The sequence below is a fragment of the Cyanistes caeruleus genome, chromosome Z (assembly GCF_971803275.1).
Source record: "Cyanistes caeruleus chromosome Z, bCyaCae1.hap1.1, whole genome shotgun sequence".
Lineage (NCBI taxonomy): Eukaryota > Metazoa > Chordata > Aves > Passeriformes > Paridae > Cyanistes > Cyanistes caeruleus.
The window spans coordinates 37,855,811-37,874,721 of NC_141732.1; the positions used below are offsets into that span (position 1 = coordinate 37,855,811).

Genomic DNA, 18,911 nt, shown 5'->3' on the forward strand with positions numbered 1-18,911 from the left:
GGCACCTCTCGCTCTTCAGAAACGGGCAATTCCAAAGGAAGCCTCGTGCGAGAACTCAGCTAGCAGTCCCCCATCGAGATCTAGGCTGATCACCCTCCGAAACAACCGGGCACATTTCAGGCTCTACCAACAGGTTTCCTCCCCAGCGTCCACGGGACCGGCCGCGCCTCTCCTCGCCGTGGATGGGCCCGGTGTCCGCCCGCGCTCGGCGCCCGCCCTGCCCTGCGCAGCCCACGGCGGGCTCTGCCCCGGGGCGCGACCCTGCAAGGGCCCCGCCGGGGCCGCCACAGCGGCCGAGTCCCTTGGCCCTCTCCGGGAGACTCGGGCTCCCTCCGCCCGAGCGACAGCGGGCGCGCCCGTCCGGGGCTGCTCTTCTCACCGTCCGCCTGAGCACGGAAGGCACAATCCCCCCGCCCAAGAGAGCCCGCGTCCGCCCAACGGAGGCGCCCCAGTAGAGCCCTCAACCCTGTGGGGTTAGGGGGCACGGCCGAGCCCCATGGCGGGGAGGAGGAGCAGCAGCAGCCGCAGCTGGGATTGGGGCCCGCCGGCACCGCCCGGCCGGCCGGGGGGGAGGAGGCGGCGGGAGGAGGAGCGGCGGCGCGGACCGCAGCGAGCTGGCGGGGCTCGGCGCGGCGGTCCCTGAAGATGGCGGCGGCGGAGCCGGGCGCTGCTCCGGGCGGCGGGGGCTGCGCGCCGGCGGGCGGCGGCTCCGTGCCCGTCCTTTTCTGCTTCTCCGTTTTCGCGCGGCCCTCCAGCGTGCCGCACGGCGCCGGCTACGAGCTGCTGATCCAGAAGTTCCTCAGCTTGTACGGGGACCAGATAGACATGCACCGCAAGTTCGTGGTGCAGCTCTTCGCCGAGGAGTGGAGCCAGTACATCGACCTGCCCAAGGGCTTCCTGGTGAACGAGCGCTGCAAGGTGCGCCTGGTCCCGCTGCAGATCCAGGTGAGAGCCGGTGGCGCGGCAGCGCCGGCCGCCACAGGTGCGTGTGAGGGCGGGCAGCCCGGCCCGTCCCGCCGCGGCAGCCCCCGGCCCCTTCCGGGAGAAGCGAGGGACCCTGGAGCCCACAGCCCACAGCCCGCGCTCACTTGTCCCTCCGTGGAAACTTTTGGCTTCCTAAGCCGGGGAGGCAGGTGCGCTTTGCGCCTCGTGTGCGTGTGGTAATCGGGCTTTGCCTTCAGCCAGCCAGAACTTACTTGGCGTCATGAATGGGGAAACAAGTCAGGTGGCTGAAGTAATCAGTGCTCTACTTTAAAACAGGCGGCTGGTGCTCCCCGGCCTTAACCGGAGGTTAAACTCAGAGGGTGCCGGTGGGGTGGGCTCTGCCGGAGGTCGGTATCTTGTAGTTCGTCAGAACCTCTGTAAACCTCCTTGCCTCAAAAAGCCCTTTCCCATGTACAGGTTTATAGCTTGGTAGTTCTGTAGCCACAAACTAGGAAGTCAGACTGCCAGACAGATGCAGTTACAGATGCTTCCCTATGAAGATACTTTTATGCCCGCTAGAGACTGGTGCAAGTTGCACTGTATTACTTCCACTCAAAACACATTGCTTCTTCCTATCTTCAGGATCAAAGAATGCAACTTAAAAACAGCCCAACAAACCAGAACAAATCCCAATAATAAACCCACATCATTGCTGTTTTCATTCAGTATATTTTTTGAAAATTTACAATTAGGAAGTTTTAGTTTGCCTAGCTGACATTTCTAAGAAGTTGGAAAAATGTTATCCTAAAAACTGAAACATTGCTTGTCTTCTCTTAATGTTTTCAGAAATGGCTAATTCATCCTGCTTGTAAACTGTGCTTAATCATAGTGTATTGTGCGCATAAACTCTCAGCGTGGCCTGTTTGCTTACACTGTACATCCAGGATGCCTTTGGCATCTTTTGTTTTATTCTTAACTTTATGGATGGAAAGAATGGTTAAGAAGAGCAAACTAGTTCAATAACGTATTATTAGCTCTCATCATATTCAGTTTAAAACTTTTCTGTTTCTGTGTTGTAAACAGAATTTGTGGGGGCCCAGTCAGGAAAACTGCAAAGGAACAGTCTTTACAACTTACAAAAAGAGTTGGTATAGGTGTTAATTAAAGGAGGGATTCTCAAAACAGAATTTGTGTATTCTGGGCATGTAACAATGTTGCAGGTCAGAATTTTGGCTGTCATTTGTGCATGCGGATCACTACTTTGCAAAGACTCCCTTGCAGATGCATTCTGCCTTGAAACTGTAAATGCAGCTCAAGCATTTGTAGCAGGACATAGTCTTGGAATAAAGGTCAGTATTGAGACAAGGAAGGCTATATCATTCCCAGGGTGCAGATGTGTTAGACAGCTTTGCAGGGATTCAGGATGAACCAATATTTTATGTATTACTGCTTATTTGATTGCCTACTTACACCAATACTATTGCAGTTCTGTGACAATTGCAGCTGTTGATATGAAAAGGATGCTATTTGTGGGTTATTCCTTGATATGTTTCAGCAGCTGTGAATGAGCTGAAGATGTCTCAACTGAGACATCACAATGATGTCAGTCAGCTTGCCTTAAGCCAGAGACAGGTGCACAGAGATCACTTGAAACATTTGGTATGATACAGACACAGCTGTGCTTTTTAAGAAAGACCTTTATTACCTAGTGATGGGAATATTATACTTTCTTTGTATTCATACAGGCATTGCCTCTATTATATGCCCTTCTTTCCTTCCCTCCTGCCTTTCCTCCCTTCCTCCCTTCCTCCCTCGCTGATGTTTTGTCTGCAGTTACACATAACATTGATATGTCAACTCTGTGTGTGGCATAGTTAGTTGAATCACTGTTTTGGATGTATGTTTCAAGAGGGACAACTTTTGCTCACTGATGTAATTAGCCTTTCATATTTAGAAATATATTTTTGGCTTAAAATTAAAATTCAGAGATGTTAGCAACTGTATCCCTAGGCAGTAATTTCAGTGTTTTTGTATGCATGTTTTATGAAGTATTTGTATGCATTTAGTTGGAGGTAGCTTTTTAACCTTTAAGGCAGGTAGTGCCCATCATCTCTGGAATGTTATCCTTCCATTTTGATTCCTGTGCAGGCCTGTCATAGAAGAATGCCTTTTGGTACAACAGCTCACAAAATGTCAGCATCAAATGATGTTTGGCTGGGCTGTTTCCATTTCTTGTTGCTGCAGCTCAGGGGGGCAGTAATCTCATGGAGAAATTGCCATATGCTTCCCTTGGAAAGCCACTCCATGAATTCAGTTCAAGGCTTGGTCTGGCCTTTTTCACAGGGCCATTTTCTCTCCGGTTGTTTTATGCCTTTGAGCCATCCTTATATATTTGTTTGGACATTTGTTTGGTGTGGGTGCCCTGACAGGAAACAGTCGCTTAAGCTTTTGATGGCCATGCAGTGTTAGGCAGGCTGGTGGGGTGCACTACGCTGTGATGCTCTGCCTGGCTGCCGCTCCTCAACTCAAATCTCTTCAACCACAGACTTGGAGTGAAGAGGGACATTTCCTTAGGCCTCCCAACTGGAGGGACTGCATCTGCTTTTCATAAATTCTAAGTCTTTTATAAGTCTTTTAACAGAAGACTGTAATATTTATAGTTTGGGTGAGGGAATCCACTTTAATTGCCTCTAAATACACTTATATAGTGCTACAAAAATCATTGTGTTCTCCTGTAGTGTTGTAGCTGCCTTTGGAGGAGAAAAGTAAGGAAAAAGACTTTGGTGATATCCAAAGACAAGACTGCCATATACACATTATATCTGTGTAACAGAAGAGTTCAGGCAGCTTTCAACCATGAGAGGCTGTTTCACCGTTGCTGTCATAACTTCAAGGTGACTTCTCCTCAGGAGGACTTGTGCTCTGTATTTGCAGACTGGTAAACCTTAAGATACTGAAGCTAAAAGGGTAAAATTATTACTGGCATCATTGCATAAAGCATGTCTATTTCAGGATGTTTTTTTTGGAGACAGGCTGGTGTCTCAGGCGTATCTTTCTTTTTCTACCAGAAAAAAACTGCTTGCAGAATGATATTCAACTGTTGCTGAATGATAAGGTAAATAAAATATAACAATACACAGATTCTCGCTCTTGTTGCACATATCTGATATTGCTTGGATAGTCTGGAACTTGAACTAAGCACCCAAGTCCATTTTCTGAAGACCAGGAAAAGCCAAAGCATAAATTGCAGAAGTGTTATTTGGGGGTTTTAGGGTGAAATTATTAATTTTGATAAATTAGTACATTCCTAAATAAATAAGTTTTTTAAAAAGCAGCATATGAAACCTTAAAGAAAGGGGAAAAAAGGGCCTAAAGTACTAAAAGGACTTTTTCCCTCAAATCCAGACTCCTTGTTTGTTCATCTTTACACCAAACATTTTAATAATTTTAAATTTTGCTGAGGACTTTTGTACTACGTTAGTTACATGTACATCATGTGTTTTTTTAACTAAATCTGTCCTTTTTAAATGCTGAATTACATGTAAAAGACTGCACATTGGCTTAGCATAAGATAAATATTTGTTTCTAAATTGAAACACTTGTAACCTATTTTTCCCTTGAAATACATCAAACTGAATTTATTAATTTTTTTTCATTTGAAAGATAGGCAGCAAAATACAACTGAATATTACAGATTTCTTTTAAGAAATAGAGAAGAAAAGGTGGTAGCTTTTTTTGTTTTAGTCTCTTTTATGCCATTCTTAAAATACCAAGGTTGCAACATCCCCCAGTCTGCCCTTCTAGCAGGCAACCTTGACTTCATAAATCTCAAGTCACTTGTGATGTGAAATAGGGTTATTCCTTTGCTTCCGGTTTTCCTGTTCATTACAAATACTGTGAGGTAATTTAATTTTGTATATATCATGATTTCCTGGACTTGGAACACAGAAAGATGAAAAACCAGTATATGTGAATATTTTTGTAAAGCTGAACCTGTAATTATAGTACTTCATCATAATCACATTTTGTCTGATTAATAATAATCAGCAGAGATGACATAGATGTGAAAAATCACTTCTCCTTTCCCACCTAGGTATTTTCTAGAGGAGGATTTAAAGCTGTATGTATCTCATGACAGCATACCTTTAAATCCTGGTCTGGACAAGGTCCTAGAGATGACTTCTTTAGCTGAGTAAAAGAGCTGCATCAGGTTACGTGGCCATTTGATGTACCTATTCTGGTTGTGCTGTGGGTAACCTTCAGCTGGAGGACAGAAAATCCTAGCTAAGAGAAATGAAGTGCAACAAATGGAAATGTTTATATACTGTTGAGAGGAACTTCAGGTCGTTTGAGTTTTATGGTTTTTTTGGGGGTTTTTGTGGTTTTTTTTGTTTTTTTTTTTACTTTTATTTTGAGTTCAAGTTGTTTAATGTTGTATGCCTGGATTCAGGCAGGTACTGTGTGGCTACACTGGCTCGCAATCCTTGTCCAGCCTGCCTCTTTCTGCAGTGCAAGCAAACAGGTGTTGATGTGCCAGCCCTGGTTTGATGTCTAGGTGTAGTTTTGCCCTCACCCCTGCTCTTCAGGATGTAGCACTGGGGAGGTGTGGAGGTGTGGGTGATATTCACTGTCAGGAGATGTGGAGGAAATGGACGCTGTCACAGCGTCCTTGTAGAAGGGAAGGATGACATTGAAAGCAAGTGAGTAGTAGCATTTACATGGCACACTAAAGAACTAGCAAACTAAACCTTTCCTTTGTACATAGCAAATACTTACATGAATTTATTTATGGACTGTGTTAGCTACTATTTATGAAACTTAATTTCAAGCTGGTTTCTGCTGCACTCTGTCCTTCCCACATCTGCTCCTCCAGGTAATGCCAGCAGGTGTTGACTCTTTGATCTTAACATCTATTTCATCCAGTTTCCTGTTGTTCTGCCACAATTCAGACTGCAAGTTAATCAGAAATAAATATTAAAATTAATATATTTATTATTTGTGTTAGATTTCGTAAAAGCTTTTATTTAGCAAATACACAGTTGGCACAACTTTATTTTAGAGAACTGCTGGTATGAATCTGAAGGTGTAAATTAAATCATATGAAACCAACTTGACAATAAAGAAAAGCTCCAGCTCTTCTTGTGCTTTTTTGACATAAACCTATGAGATTCAGCCTATAATAAGGATACTCCCTGGCTGTTTACAGTTTTCTTCTCACTTCACTGTCAAATTAGAATAAAATTGAATTATGCTCTATAAGATGGCTTCTAAATCTATTGTTTTTAATTATTCCATTGTCCTTGTCCTTGAAAAAACTTGGGGCAAGTATTGTTTTTGCAAAACATGCCAGGCTGGAAGGAGCTGCAAGCATCTGAAAAGGCAGACTTCAGGTATTTCGGACAAGTTGGAGAAACAGGGTGCAATAAGATGCACTTGGAAGTAGCCCTGTAGAAATAATCAGCTACACAAACAGAAGATGAGGGAGAGTTCAGGGGATGATTTATAAGTTTAAAATGCACCTCAGGAGTGTAAGTATCATCAATTATGAAGAGAGCAAATATGGTACTGGAAAGTACAAAATAAACAGGGTCTGGAAGGGCTGTGAGTTGGCTGATTATTTGAGGCCCTGCTAAAGCAGTGAAGTAGTATGGGCAGAGAAACACTGCTGTGATGGTAGCATTGAGTGCCTCATTCCAGACTGCAATTTGAAAACTACCCCAGGGAGGACGTGAAAATAACTTGAGTTGTAGGAAGAAATACTAAAAGCATTAGATACATTTTAGAATAAGGAGGGGGAGGGGAAGGTCTAAAGGGAGACATAAAGGTCTGAGTCTTGAGGTCTGATAGTAAGTTTTGCACATGGTTATCCATGTGAAGGAGGATGGTAACACTCTTGTGTTTCAATTTCACCCTGGACCTAACTGGAAATAACACTCTTAAATGTCAGGAAAGTAGCTGTGGAATAGAAAACACTGAAAGGTAAAGGTATTAGAGCTGCAGGATGATTCTTACAGGAGTTCTGTTGCTGATGGGTCAGACCACGTGGCTATCTCTGAAGAATATTTGTTTGTTTGATCCTTCTGTAGTGGCAGACTAAGCAGCTTCTTGAAGACTTTTCTACTCTATTCTTGTTTGTTTCTCTGCTCAGGATGGTAGTGCCATCTCCTGCACTGGCAGAGAAAGGTGCATACCAAGGCAGTAGATAAACTTCACTTAAGTCATTCTACAGCCCATGATGGTTTGTGGTTGTTCAGACAGATCTTAAAAAATTACAGAATTACAGAATGAATTAGACTGTACAAGACCTCTGAGATCAAGTCCAACCTATGACTGAACACTGCCATGACAGTAGATGATGGCACTAAGTGCTACCTCCAGTCTTGCCTTCAATGCCTTCACTGACAACAACTCCACAACATCCCTGGGCAGCCCATTCTAATAGCTAATCACCCTGTCTGTGAAAAAATCCTTCCTGATGTCCAACCTGAACCTCCCCTGGTGCAGCTTTTAAAGTGATGGAAAGATTTAAAAGAGAAAGTAATAGTCTTTGCTTGTCATACAAACACTAAGACAAAATCATGGATTTTACGAGTAGTAACCACATTTATAAATACTGTTTATTCCAATTGTTCTATTTTTATTGCTGAGTGGTAGGAAAGTTAAATGTCACGATTGACTTCTGGGATGGTAGTAAGTGCCAGAGCTCGAATGGGTCACAGTAGGTGCTCACTGTGGTGTTGAATTGTACATTAATACTGCCTGCCAACTGCATTTTGCATTGTTCAGTCATTTAGCTGGATGGTATTCAAGAACAAGGTGGTTATTTAATTTTACGTCAAATCTTTCTGAGTCCCAGGCCTCATTCATTACCTGGGGTAGAGTTGCAGAAGTGTTATTTGGGAAAAATATCTAGAGGCTGCCTTCCTTAACCCTTTGATCAAATCAGCTACTGCATTGCTGAATGTGGAAAATCTCCAAGGATGGAGATCTCACAACTGTGGTAACCTTTTTCAGTGCAGCTGTGTCTTCCACATGAAAAAGATTTCCCTAATGCCTGTTGTGATGCTCTTCTGTCTTCCAGTGGTATCAGTGAGCCCAGTGTTACATCATCCACACTATGGTTGTTACAGTATTTGCCTCTATAACTGCTCTATAACTGTATTAATAGTTCTCACAAGGACTGGAGGAACCATGTTTATGAATGGTTGCTGCTTTGGCCATAGAGGTGTAATGAATCTGAGAATTGAGGGAATTAGCATTTACAATTGTTACATACAAGAGATTTTCCCAACAGTTTGAACAGGCCATTGCATATGTTTGAAGCATGACCATTATTAAGCATGGCCTTGGGAATTCAGATTAACAGCATTTTACTCTGGAGACATGTGGTGAATCAGTAAAAGTTTTGGAACCAATATTTATTGATTCCCAGTTCCTTTGTGGTGAGTTGACCTTGGCTGGTCACCAAGCTGATCCATCACTTGTCCTATATAATACAGAGGGGAGAAAATATAACAAAGAAGCTTGTTGTTCAAGATAAGGACAGAGAGGGATCACTTGCCGACTACTATCATAGACAAAACAGACTTGGGGAAATGAGTTTAATATAGTGCTAATCAAGTGCTGAGTAGAATAATCAGCAATAAGAGCAAATGTAAAAACACCTCTTCCCCACTCCTCCCTTCTTCCCAGGTTCATCCCTCTTCAAGCAGCACAGAAGGATGGGGAATGGGGTTTGTGGTCAGTTCACAAAACTTCACCTCTGCCATTCATTCTTCTCACACTCTTCCCCTATGCCAGAGTGGGTTCCCTCCTGTGGGAGATAGGATGTCATGAACTTCCCAAATGTGTGTCCTTCCCAAACATGCTCCAGCATGGGCTCCTCTCTAGCAAGTCACAGGTTGTGCTAGGAGCCTGTTTCAGCATGGCCTTCCAGAGTCACAGCCCTCTTTAAGGCATATTGCAGACTTTCTTCAAGGCTCTGCTGTGGGGTCCTCCACAGACTGCAGGTGGATTTCTATTCCACTGTGGAATCCCATCTGCTGGAGGGGCACATCTGCCTCACCAGGGGCTGCACCAGGGTCTGCAGGGAAATCTCTGCTCCAGCACCTGGGGCACCTCCTGCCCCTTCTTGTGCACTGACCTTGGTGTCTGCAGGGCTGTTTCTCCCACATATTCTCACGTCCTCTCACAGCTGCTGTTGGACAGTGGGTTTTTTTACCCTTTCTTAAATATGTTAGCATAGAGTTGTCACCAGCGTCACTGATGTAGCAGAGCTGTCTTGGATTCAGCTGGCATTAGTGCTCTCTTGACATGAGGCTGTTTCTGGCATCTCACAAAAGCCACTCTACATTTTTCCCTCACTACCAAAATCTTTTCATGTAAACCCAATACATCTTCCGAAATACATTCTTCTACAGATTTTGTAATTTTGTTTCAGTTTAAAACATAACAACCTCAGATTGTGGAAAATGAAGTGCACATAATTAAGCTCTTTATTCAATTTGATTTATCTGTCTGCTGAAAAGCTCCTGAATGGATGCAATTTCTCTTGAGTTGCCTTACAACTAAATGATAGTATGTAGATCTTTTCTTTCCCTGAGTTTCCATCTGAAGCCCTCTACTTTGGTTCTACAGGTAGTGCACATAATTTATTTATACAAATACAAAGCACTCTTACTAAGTGGAAGAAAATTAAGTATTTGATTTATTTTTCTTATCCCCTCTCTTCTACCCACTTGGTAGCTTGTATGAGGGAAACTCTAGGAGATAACTTTTGTCATTAAAATGTATTTAGTTTGGTTTCTCATTGTTATAGTGTTCTCTACTTTCATTCTAGCCTTTGGACTTTCATCAGACTTGTGTTAAAAGATGTCACAGACAAATCAAATTGACTGCACAGTGGGAGTACTGAAAATATGTGTACATACAATATTTGAAAGCAAGTGGAAGTCTGAAATTTTAAAATTTAAGTTTATCCTGAGTCTATATCAGTTCCAAGAGTTGTGGATTTAAAAATGAATTTGAGGAATGTAATTTTGCTTTTTGTACTTTTCTTTTGCTAAAATTTAGGCAGTATATTCCTCTGCCCCCTTCAGAGTTCAGAAATTTCCATGTACATTTATGTTGACTTGTGCTTCCCACCTAATAAACTTTTGATTATGTATTGATAACTGTACCTTATTGTTTAGTATCAGCTATTTGTTTGAACTTAGAAACATACCAAAATCAAGCTTGAAAAGCTTTTCTCCTATTTTGACTCAAAGTAACATAAATCCATAATCTAGCAGAGGTATTGCAGATGGAATCTTCCCCATTCTGCTGCATTTTTGAAAGGATGTCCACTGCCATGGAAAACATTATCTTTATTTCTTTTTCAGATTACTACTTTGGGCAACCTGACACCCTCAAGCACTGTTTTTTTCTGTTGTGACATGCAAGAACGTTTCCGGCCTGCCATCAAATACTTTGGTGATATCATCAGCGTGGGCCAACGACTGGTATGTTGCTTTTTTTTTTTTCTTGTAGTGAGTTTTGATCACTCATTGTAAACTATTATTTTATATATAGTCTAACAATTGCTAAGTATTTGGTAATAGCCATGTCTTTGTTATTATTGTTCTCTTTTTTTTTTTTGTTTTCCTCTCTGTCCCTTTACAGCTCCAAGGTGCACGGCTCTTAGGAATTCCAGTTATTGTCACTGAACAGTATCCCAAAGGTCTTGGCAGCACTGTGCAAGAAATTGATTTAACAGGAGCTAAACTCGTGCTTCCCAAGACAAAATTTTCAATGGTGTTGCCAGAAGTTGAAGCAGCATTAGCAGAGATCCCTGGCGTCCGGAGTATTGTCCTCTTTGGAGTAGAAGTAGGTGCCTTGCCATTCTGATACTGGTTTATGGTAATATCTGTTGGCCCTCAAAGGCAGCACCACTTTCTGTAATTAAAAAAAACCCTCAATTTATATTACTTAGAGCTAAGATATCCTCTACAGAATAAGTTATTTCTGTGTTGTCTTTAATATTATCTCATAATAAAATTTGAGATGAGATACTTGTAACCTACAGGCACTTGCCTCAATCTTAACTGGCATTTAAAATGCATATTGAGTTCCATAATACTGCCAGGGTAGAAAACAAGCATTTGAACTCTAATTAATTATGACTCAAATTTGTGATTGTGTTATTTTCATTTTGTAATAATGGTTTGTTGGTGGCTTTTGTGCCTTTTGATTTCTTCTCTGTAGACTCATGTCTGTATCCAACAAACAGCATTGGAATTAATTGGCAGAGGTCTGGAAGTTCATATTGTAGCTGATGCCACCTCCTCAAGAAGTATGATGGACAGAATGTTTGCTCTTGAGGTAAGTTTCTTAGTCAAGGCTTTCTTCACCTTGGGTTGGTATGTTAAGTTCTCTGCTTATTGTAAGCTAACAAGGATTTTCTATGGACAAAGCAGTGAATGTAGATTTGTGAAGAGGTGAGATTCTCTGATTCTTAAAATAGCATTGAAAATGGCGAAGAAGCACTGCCTTTTTTTTTTTTTCTTCTTAAATTATGATTTAATATGCATAATCCAGTTTGGGATTTTGGAATTTCAAAGTGATTGTTTCATACAATATAGATTGCTCTGTATAAACGTTAGCATTTTAGCATATCTCTTTGTGCAGGGTGATTTTTACAGCAGAGCAAAAGTGCTATAAAGGTTTTGATTTTGTTGTTCCAAAGAGTATTTATTCAGGTGCTGAAATTCTTGAAGTGCAATAAAATATAGCATGAGATCCTGTTCAAATCTCCTTGTACTTCTGTCCCTCCTTCTGCTTTTCCTCATCAGTGCAAATTAAAGCTTAATCACAAGACTCTGATTATAGTAAAGATTCCCCTCCCCCCTGCTTTTAGGAGCTTAGTCTAACTAAATGTTGGGAAAGTGGATATAAATGTAACAAGAAGATTTAAAAGCACATACGACTATGTGGTAGCAAATTCATGCAAATGATTTTTTGATGATGCACTCCTAACATGCCTACAGGCATCACTGTTGAAAGTCAAAACCTGATATATACATTAAGTATTGCAATTTTTTGCCTCAGGCCCTAACAATTATTTGAAGTAAAAACTAATAATAACCACAGCATGTTATACTTTTTCATAGATTTTGAGAAGACTTAATTTCTTAAAGGCTAAAGAGAAATCCCCAGCATATAGTGATTGATGAAACCCGTGACTTTGATTAAGTGGAAACCTAATGTCAACTGTCACATAGGGCATAGGGACACACACAGAGTTACAGGAGTGACTGAAGTCATGGACTTCCCAAATCAATGCAGTGCAGCAGCACTAGGAGATGGAACAAACATAGAAAACCTGAAATCTGTTTGTCTTACTGTGTATGTTTTGGTGTATTTATCACTTGCGCTGTCTGTAAGCGTAGAAGTTGGGCCAATGTAATCAAGGTTAAAACAGTGACTAGCTAGCTTTGCTTTACTTTATAGTCGGAAAGGTATTGATCTTTAAAGTGTGGTTGTTTGCCAAAGCTGTAAATTTTTCAGTTTTAGGTAACCTTTTGGCCTTTGCGATGCTTTCTCAGTAAGCAAAAGAGAATGCTTCGCTGTGGTCATCAGTCTTTACAGACTTGAAGTCATCAGTCTTTTGATGACTTAATAATACAGTTATTAAGACAGTAATGATTCAGCCAACACTCAACGGTGTTGGGCCAGTGGTAACACCTTCTCTGCTGCACGTGGCAGCACATACCAACATTGTCCTTTTCTTGTGCTACAGAGCCTCACCTGAAAATGCTGCTGAGGGATGTGGGCTAGAGCAAGCAAGACACGGGCATGCTTGGGAGGAGGAGACCAGGAGAAACAGACGTGTATTGGACACGTCCTTAATCCTGATTGACTGTGGCATACATTTTTTAGGGAAGTGGGCAACATACTAAAGTCTTGCTTTTTTGCATCCTGCTTTAGTTTCACCATAGAGCTCACAGTTCCTAGTCATATTCTTTTAATAAGTGAGTCTAACATTATCTCTTGTGCAAATTTATGCAAACTGGTGAGCTGAGGTGAGTTTTGTTGACCAGGGTTCCTGGACCCTTTTCCTTACCTTTCTGGGAACATGAGTGCAACATTTGCCTTTTCACAAAAACACAGCCCTCCTTTATTCACCTTTCAAGAATAATAGTGACTTTGCAGTGACAACAGCTAGCTTCCTCAGCAACCCCAAATAACTTCCAACTGGTCCCATCTGCCCCTCCAGCTCTCCACATTTCCCATCACGTAGCATGTGTTCTGATTGTACTCGTGATTAATATGCAAATATCTGAGCTGGTGTACTGGGAAGTGCAATTTTACTTAATTGATAATGAAAGCTTTTATGTCTGCTTGGATTATAGGTTGTCTCCACTTCCGTTGTGTGCTTAAAAATGAGAGCAGGCGAGAACTTGTAGTTAAAAAAAATTCCTCAGAAACCAAAAAAAAATCTCAAAATTTTCATTGATGAAATAACTCAGCTGAGCAGTTTAAGGTTGTGACTATTCTGTGACTCTGTGATGAATATGACTTATACCAGTGCTTGGTCTCAGATTGAGACAGTTTAACCTGCTCCTGCTGGATTTCTTTTCTGTTCTTTGTCTTTTCTACTTGTTTCTCCTGTGTGGATGCAACATACTGTCAATACTTTCCTTCTTCTCAAAAACAGCATTGTAAGAAAACTTGTGATTTCCTTGGCAATCATCCAATATACTTAGCAAATGCGTCTCTTAATTTCTGCTAAGGTGACATCTATAAAAATTATATCTAGTCCTAGAAAAGGACTAGATATAAGGCAATGCCAACCTCTTTGGACATGTTAGGGTATGTTTTGCTTTTAAAGGGAAGATGCTCTCTGTTTTCAATCTTCATTCTTCAATTTCAGAGATGGCAATGGTTTTTTAAGCGTCTAGGTGTTTTTTTTCTTCCACACAAGTTAAAACCAAAACCTTTGTATTCTTGGAAAGGCTTATGTTGAAAACATAATATTTCATATTAATTTTCCTATTTTTCTTCTCTTTTGTATACATGTGAGGTTTAACAAATATGGTTGTATCGAGTAGGAGAGCCGAGGAAGGTAGCTGCTTTGTTTCAGTTTAAGAATATTGTGAGGCTTGTTGCTATAATGGCAAGCAGGAAGCATTGACTTAAGTAAATTCAACCTTTTAGTTTGTTGTTATGTAGACTGTAGTTGCATATACTTTACTCCTTGGTCCCTTAAAGTTAATAACTTTCACCCATTAGTTGCTTTGTAATTGAACAGTTAGAAAGTCCAGAGGTTCTCTTTGCTTTAATGATTACAGCTGAAACCTGAATGTACATAGCTCTATTCTCTGCCACTTGCCCTCCCTTAGCTCATTCAGTATCTGATGAAATTTGGTGGAGCATGCAGCTGAGTAGAGGATGAGGGAGGGAAAGCTGACTTCATGAAGAGTTTCGCTGCCAAAGCATCTGTATGATGGGTGGGAAGATGATGGGGGGCATGGGTTGGTTGTTCTTCGCTGAAGGTGTAACTTTTTTATGTAAGCAACAACCACAGTTTTAAAACTACAATAATTTTACAGTAAGTCCTGTACCTTGCAAGCCTCTTTTGGTTTTGCTTTCTCTGCAGCTATACATTTTATCCTGAAGCCTGTGAAAACTGACTCTGGAGTTACTTGCTGTAATGAAATATCATTTAAAAAGAGCTGCTGTTATGCCAGTGTGATCTACATGTGTAGAATAGATTTTCTTGCTTTCTCCAGAGATTATTGCTACTAGTGCTTTCTGTAGTCCAAAAGGTGAAGTAGTGGTATATAACAAGAACTGAAAGAGAAATTGTTACAATTTCTTGCCTAATGCTTTTATGTTGGACCTTGCTATTTTATTTTTCCCCAGGCCTTTCATCTGCATGAGAGTGAAGAAAGCTATCCTCTGGGTTATGCATGGGGAAAGGGTTGTTATTAAGATGTGTGTGGCTGCTGCCTATTAAATCTGACTTGGGGAAAGAATCCAGTACAATTAGAAAGCCTTATTTGTAATCCAGGGCAGCCTTTTGTCATAGGAAAGTCTAAACCCAGTCAATTTTTATCCTAGCTTTATGAATTATACCATGAAGTAATGCTGGAATGGAATTGGCAGTATTTTGTTAGTAGGACATGTTTTTAAAAATGCTATCCATCTTTTCTTTTAAAATTCACTCATTCACATTTGCAAATATCTCACATGATTTCCTCTCTGCTCTTTTATTTTTCAGCGTCTTGCACGTACTGGAATTATAGTTACTACTAGTGAAGCGATATTGCTGCAGCTGGTAGCTGATAAAGAACATCCAAAATTCAAAGAGATTCAAAATCTCATTAAGGCAAGTGCCCCTGAGTCAGGGCTCCTTTCCAAAGTTTAAAGCAGGCATGGAGGAAGCAGATCTCACTGTCCTCTGTACAGAGGAAGGAAAGCTAAAAGCGCACATGTACACCTTCTTTCGCTCAAAATTTGGTAGGACAGCAAAATTAAAAATTGACATACTTGTGCTTGCCTTAGCAAAATTGTCTGGTTATATGTCTGGGTGCCAGTGTATTCTGTTTAGTTACAGCTGTCAAAGGTTTTGGATACCATAGGACCCTTTTATTGTCAAATTTCTTTATTTGAAAAAAATAAATTAATAGAGGTGCCTGTGAGCCCATACTATACACTGATTGTAACAGCTCAAAAAAATGCATATTTCTGTGACATCTCTTGATTGTGCTTTGCAAGTGTTCTGTGATGTCCTGTTTTACTTCTGTATTAATAGAAGATAATTACTTACTGAATAAATGTGATGTGATACGCTTTAATGTTCTATATAAATAATTTTATTAGGGCATAAATTAAGTAAGATAAATGGCCTATATGTATGCTTTTGTTCTCTAGGATAAAATTTAAGCACTTTGCTTCATAGACAAGACACATAAATCAAATAGAGCTGATGCTTGATTGCCCTAGGTAGCTGAAGTCTGCATCATGACTTTTGATTATGAAATTGACTGCCTAAGGCTGTACTTTACTTAAGTGTATACAAACAGAAGACTGTTGTGTAATGAGTTCTTTATAAACAACTAGTGTAAACTCCTTCAGAACTTGCAAATATTGCCAAAGCTTTAATTTGGAATGCTAAGGATGTTTAATGATAACTTTTCAAGTTCGAGTGCTAAATCTAGTTATATGTTTAGATTTATTTTACTTTGTTTAACCCCCAGTTTCGTTAGGTTGAATCATTCTATCCAATTTATTCAAAAGGGCTCTGAAAGAAGGCTTAGCTTCTCTGGGGTTTTATGCTTTTATTGTGGGCTATAGTTGGGTGGAGTTTGAATAGAATCTGGTCTGAAACATTCTTCAGAAAAATAGCATCTTTAACATAATGATATATATTTTTTCTATCTAGAACTAGTCTTTTAACATGTGATTGTTCATAAAGGCACTTCCTTCATTTTCTAGGGGATTAAACAATGTTGTATAAAGTTTACAGTGTGCCTAAGACATTTATTTTTTTAAAAGAGTACTAGATGTCATACTAAAAACTGATCTTTTTGGTAGAAAAGCTATTAAACCACATGTATTGTTTTAAATTGCTTATTTTCCCCACAAGATGGCTCTAAAAGATCTGTTTCATAAGTAAAAATAGTTTCAATTGTTTAATATAACCTTTATATGTTCAAAACAAATAAAGAGTTAACATTTGCTGTCTCTCTTTCGCTTGTGATATTTATTGTAGAGCAAATCCTGAAAGCTGTGTTTGCTGTGGACCTTATTGTAGTTTGTACAGCTGTGGAAGTTCTATGGATGTCATGGGAATTTTGTGTAAAGATCAAGGGTAGATAATGTTGAATGATTCTGATCTTCTGCATCTAGTTACAGTGTTATTTAACACTCTAGAATATGAGGAATGAACATTATGCTTCAAGCTAGAGGCTGGGATGCAAGTTGTGTTAAGAGCTTTTGTCCTATATGACTGACCTACTTTTAACCTTCTTTTCTGTTATATTATGTTTCTTAGCAGTACAAAGTTCACTTATGTAAATCAACAGCTGTGTACAAAAGTGCTATAAATTTCTTATGAAATAGTGGGTTTATTGCCTTCTTATGCCACAGCTTTTATGTGTTGATGGTACCAAGAGACAGTAATTGAAGGAAAAACTATAGCGTTTTTTCCCACGTTTATTTCTGGAACAGTATCAATTGCTTCAAAAACAAATGAGGTAGTGGTATTTGCTACTAAAATTTTACCATTTTCTTAGAAAAGTAAGTTGAAGGACAGATGTCAGATCTTCCTTCATATTCATCTTCTGCCACAAAAGGGGGTTCATTGGGTAGCAAGATGGCACTACGAAAGAAGCTATAAATATATTGATATTCTCTGTGATGATTCTACTTTTTTTTTCCTTTAATTGGCATCACTTCTGTGGCACACTAGATTTTTGTCAAGATTCTTAATTTGTGGGTTTTTTTCCCCTTAAGCCCCATTATTATTTTATAAAACTGAAGTCTTAGATGTGAATTTAGGGGTGAAATGCATTTCTCTTTTGTTCGATGGTTGCATTATTCAGCATCATAAGGGTCATTCAGATGAGACTGTAAGAGTGTTTATTTAAAAAGAAGAGAAAAAAAAATTGCCATATTTCTCTTATGTAAAGTAAGTTTATTCACAGGATTTGCTTCTTCATTGCTCTCAGTTGTCTGTATTTTCAGTTCTCTGGAAAGTGGGTATTCCAGTGCATTAGAACAGCAGAAATGAGTCATTTAAGAAGAGGTCTGTGAGCTATTGTGTTACCTAGAGTAAGTACTGTATTGTCCTGCAATAATGGGAAATAAATTAATGAAGTAACATGGAGGAGGATTGCTTAACGGTATACTCAGCTGACTGTGAGGAAGCTCTCTGTCAAGCTTTTCTTTATTTGAAGACTTCACCACAGCTATGGCTAAGCAATACAATTGTCTCCTGCTGTAGGTGGCTTCAGCGTCGTTTCTCTTTTCTTGGGGAGGCAGAAAGATGCTTCTTGATGGAGAAGGGTGTTTTGTTTTCCCTTGTAGGAGTTCTGGTTCTGTGCAAGGTTGTTAATGTGTAGTTTACCTCACTGCAGCAGGTGATAAATAAATGCTGCACTAAGTGTAGTAAGATATGTGCATGATTAGTTTTAGTCTGCTAAATCCTTACAAAGATGAGTATTTTTTTCTTACTAGGACAGTTCAGGTCTTGAGTTTAAAATGTGATCCTGTTTATTCACAGAACCATGGTCCTTTTATTATTTTTCCACATGCATGATAGTTTTGTATGTACTAAAGCAAGTAGGGTTTCCAGTGAACTTTGCAAAACCTGAAAACAGCTATCGTGAGCCAATGTTTTCTATTATGGCTGAAGAAATTATGCTGTGGGACTGTTCCACCATCATTTTTGCACATGCCTGTCAGTAGTTCTCAGGCACATGTTCAATTAAATAAATCATGCTGCTTATTGAGCATATTTCTTATTAGATGTAGGAAACTCCCTATCAACCCCATGCCCTGCCTCCATATTTATTACTTTATCTAAACAATTACATTAATCTTTTGGGAGAAAAGAATTTGGATCACTCATTTTCTACTGCTACAGACTGTTTGTCTCTTATGTAAGAAATGAAGGGTGGATACTTTCTTGCTTTAAAAGCTTTGTTTTAACTAAAAAGTAATTACTGGACCTCTGGAGCCTTGGCAAATAATGTTAAAGATGATAAACACCTTTCCTTTGGTAAGCACTACTGCTTTAGTAGTGCTAAGTAGCCCACTTCTTCAGAGTATTTTTTTACCATTTGAAGTGTTAGTGGCAGAAGAGGGCAGTGATTTCTAGAATCTGGGTTTTGTTGGTTTTTTTTTTTTTGCTTGCTGGATAAATTAGATTTAAAATGTACTAATAGGTATAGCAGATGTCCTTCAAATAGGTCTAGAAATTTTGTTCTGCAAATCGACTATTG

General features: G+C 40.0%; 1 protein-coding gene across 1 annotated transcript; it reads left to right on the forward strand.

Annotated features, from left to right (window-relative positions):
- The first annotated feature begins 586 nt into the window (after positions 1–586).
- On the forward strand, positions 587–16,650 carry ISOC1 (isochorismatase domain containing 1). Its single transcript, XM_023944924.2, has 5 exons — positions 587–945; positions 10,305–10,424; positions 10,585–10,788; positions 11,167–11,283; positions 15,185–16,650. Exons 1-5 carry the CDS (start codon positions 646–648, stop codon positions 15,329–15,331), a joined length of 888 nt encoding a protein of 295 aa, XP_023800692.2. The 5' UTR covers positions 587–645; the 3' UTR covers positions 15,332–16,650.
- Positions 16,651–18,911: the final 2,261 nt, after the last annotated feature.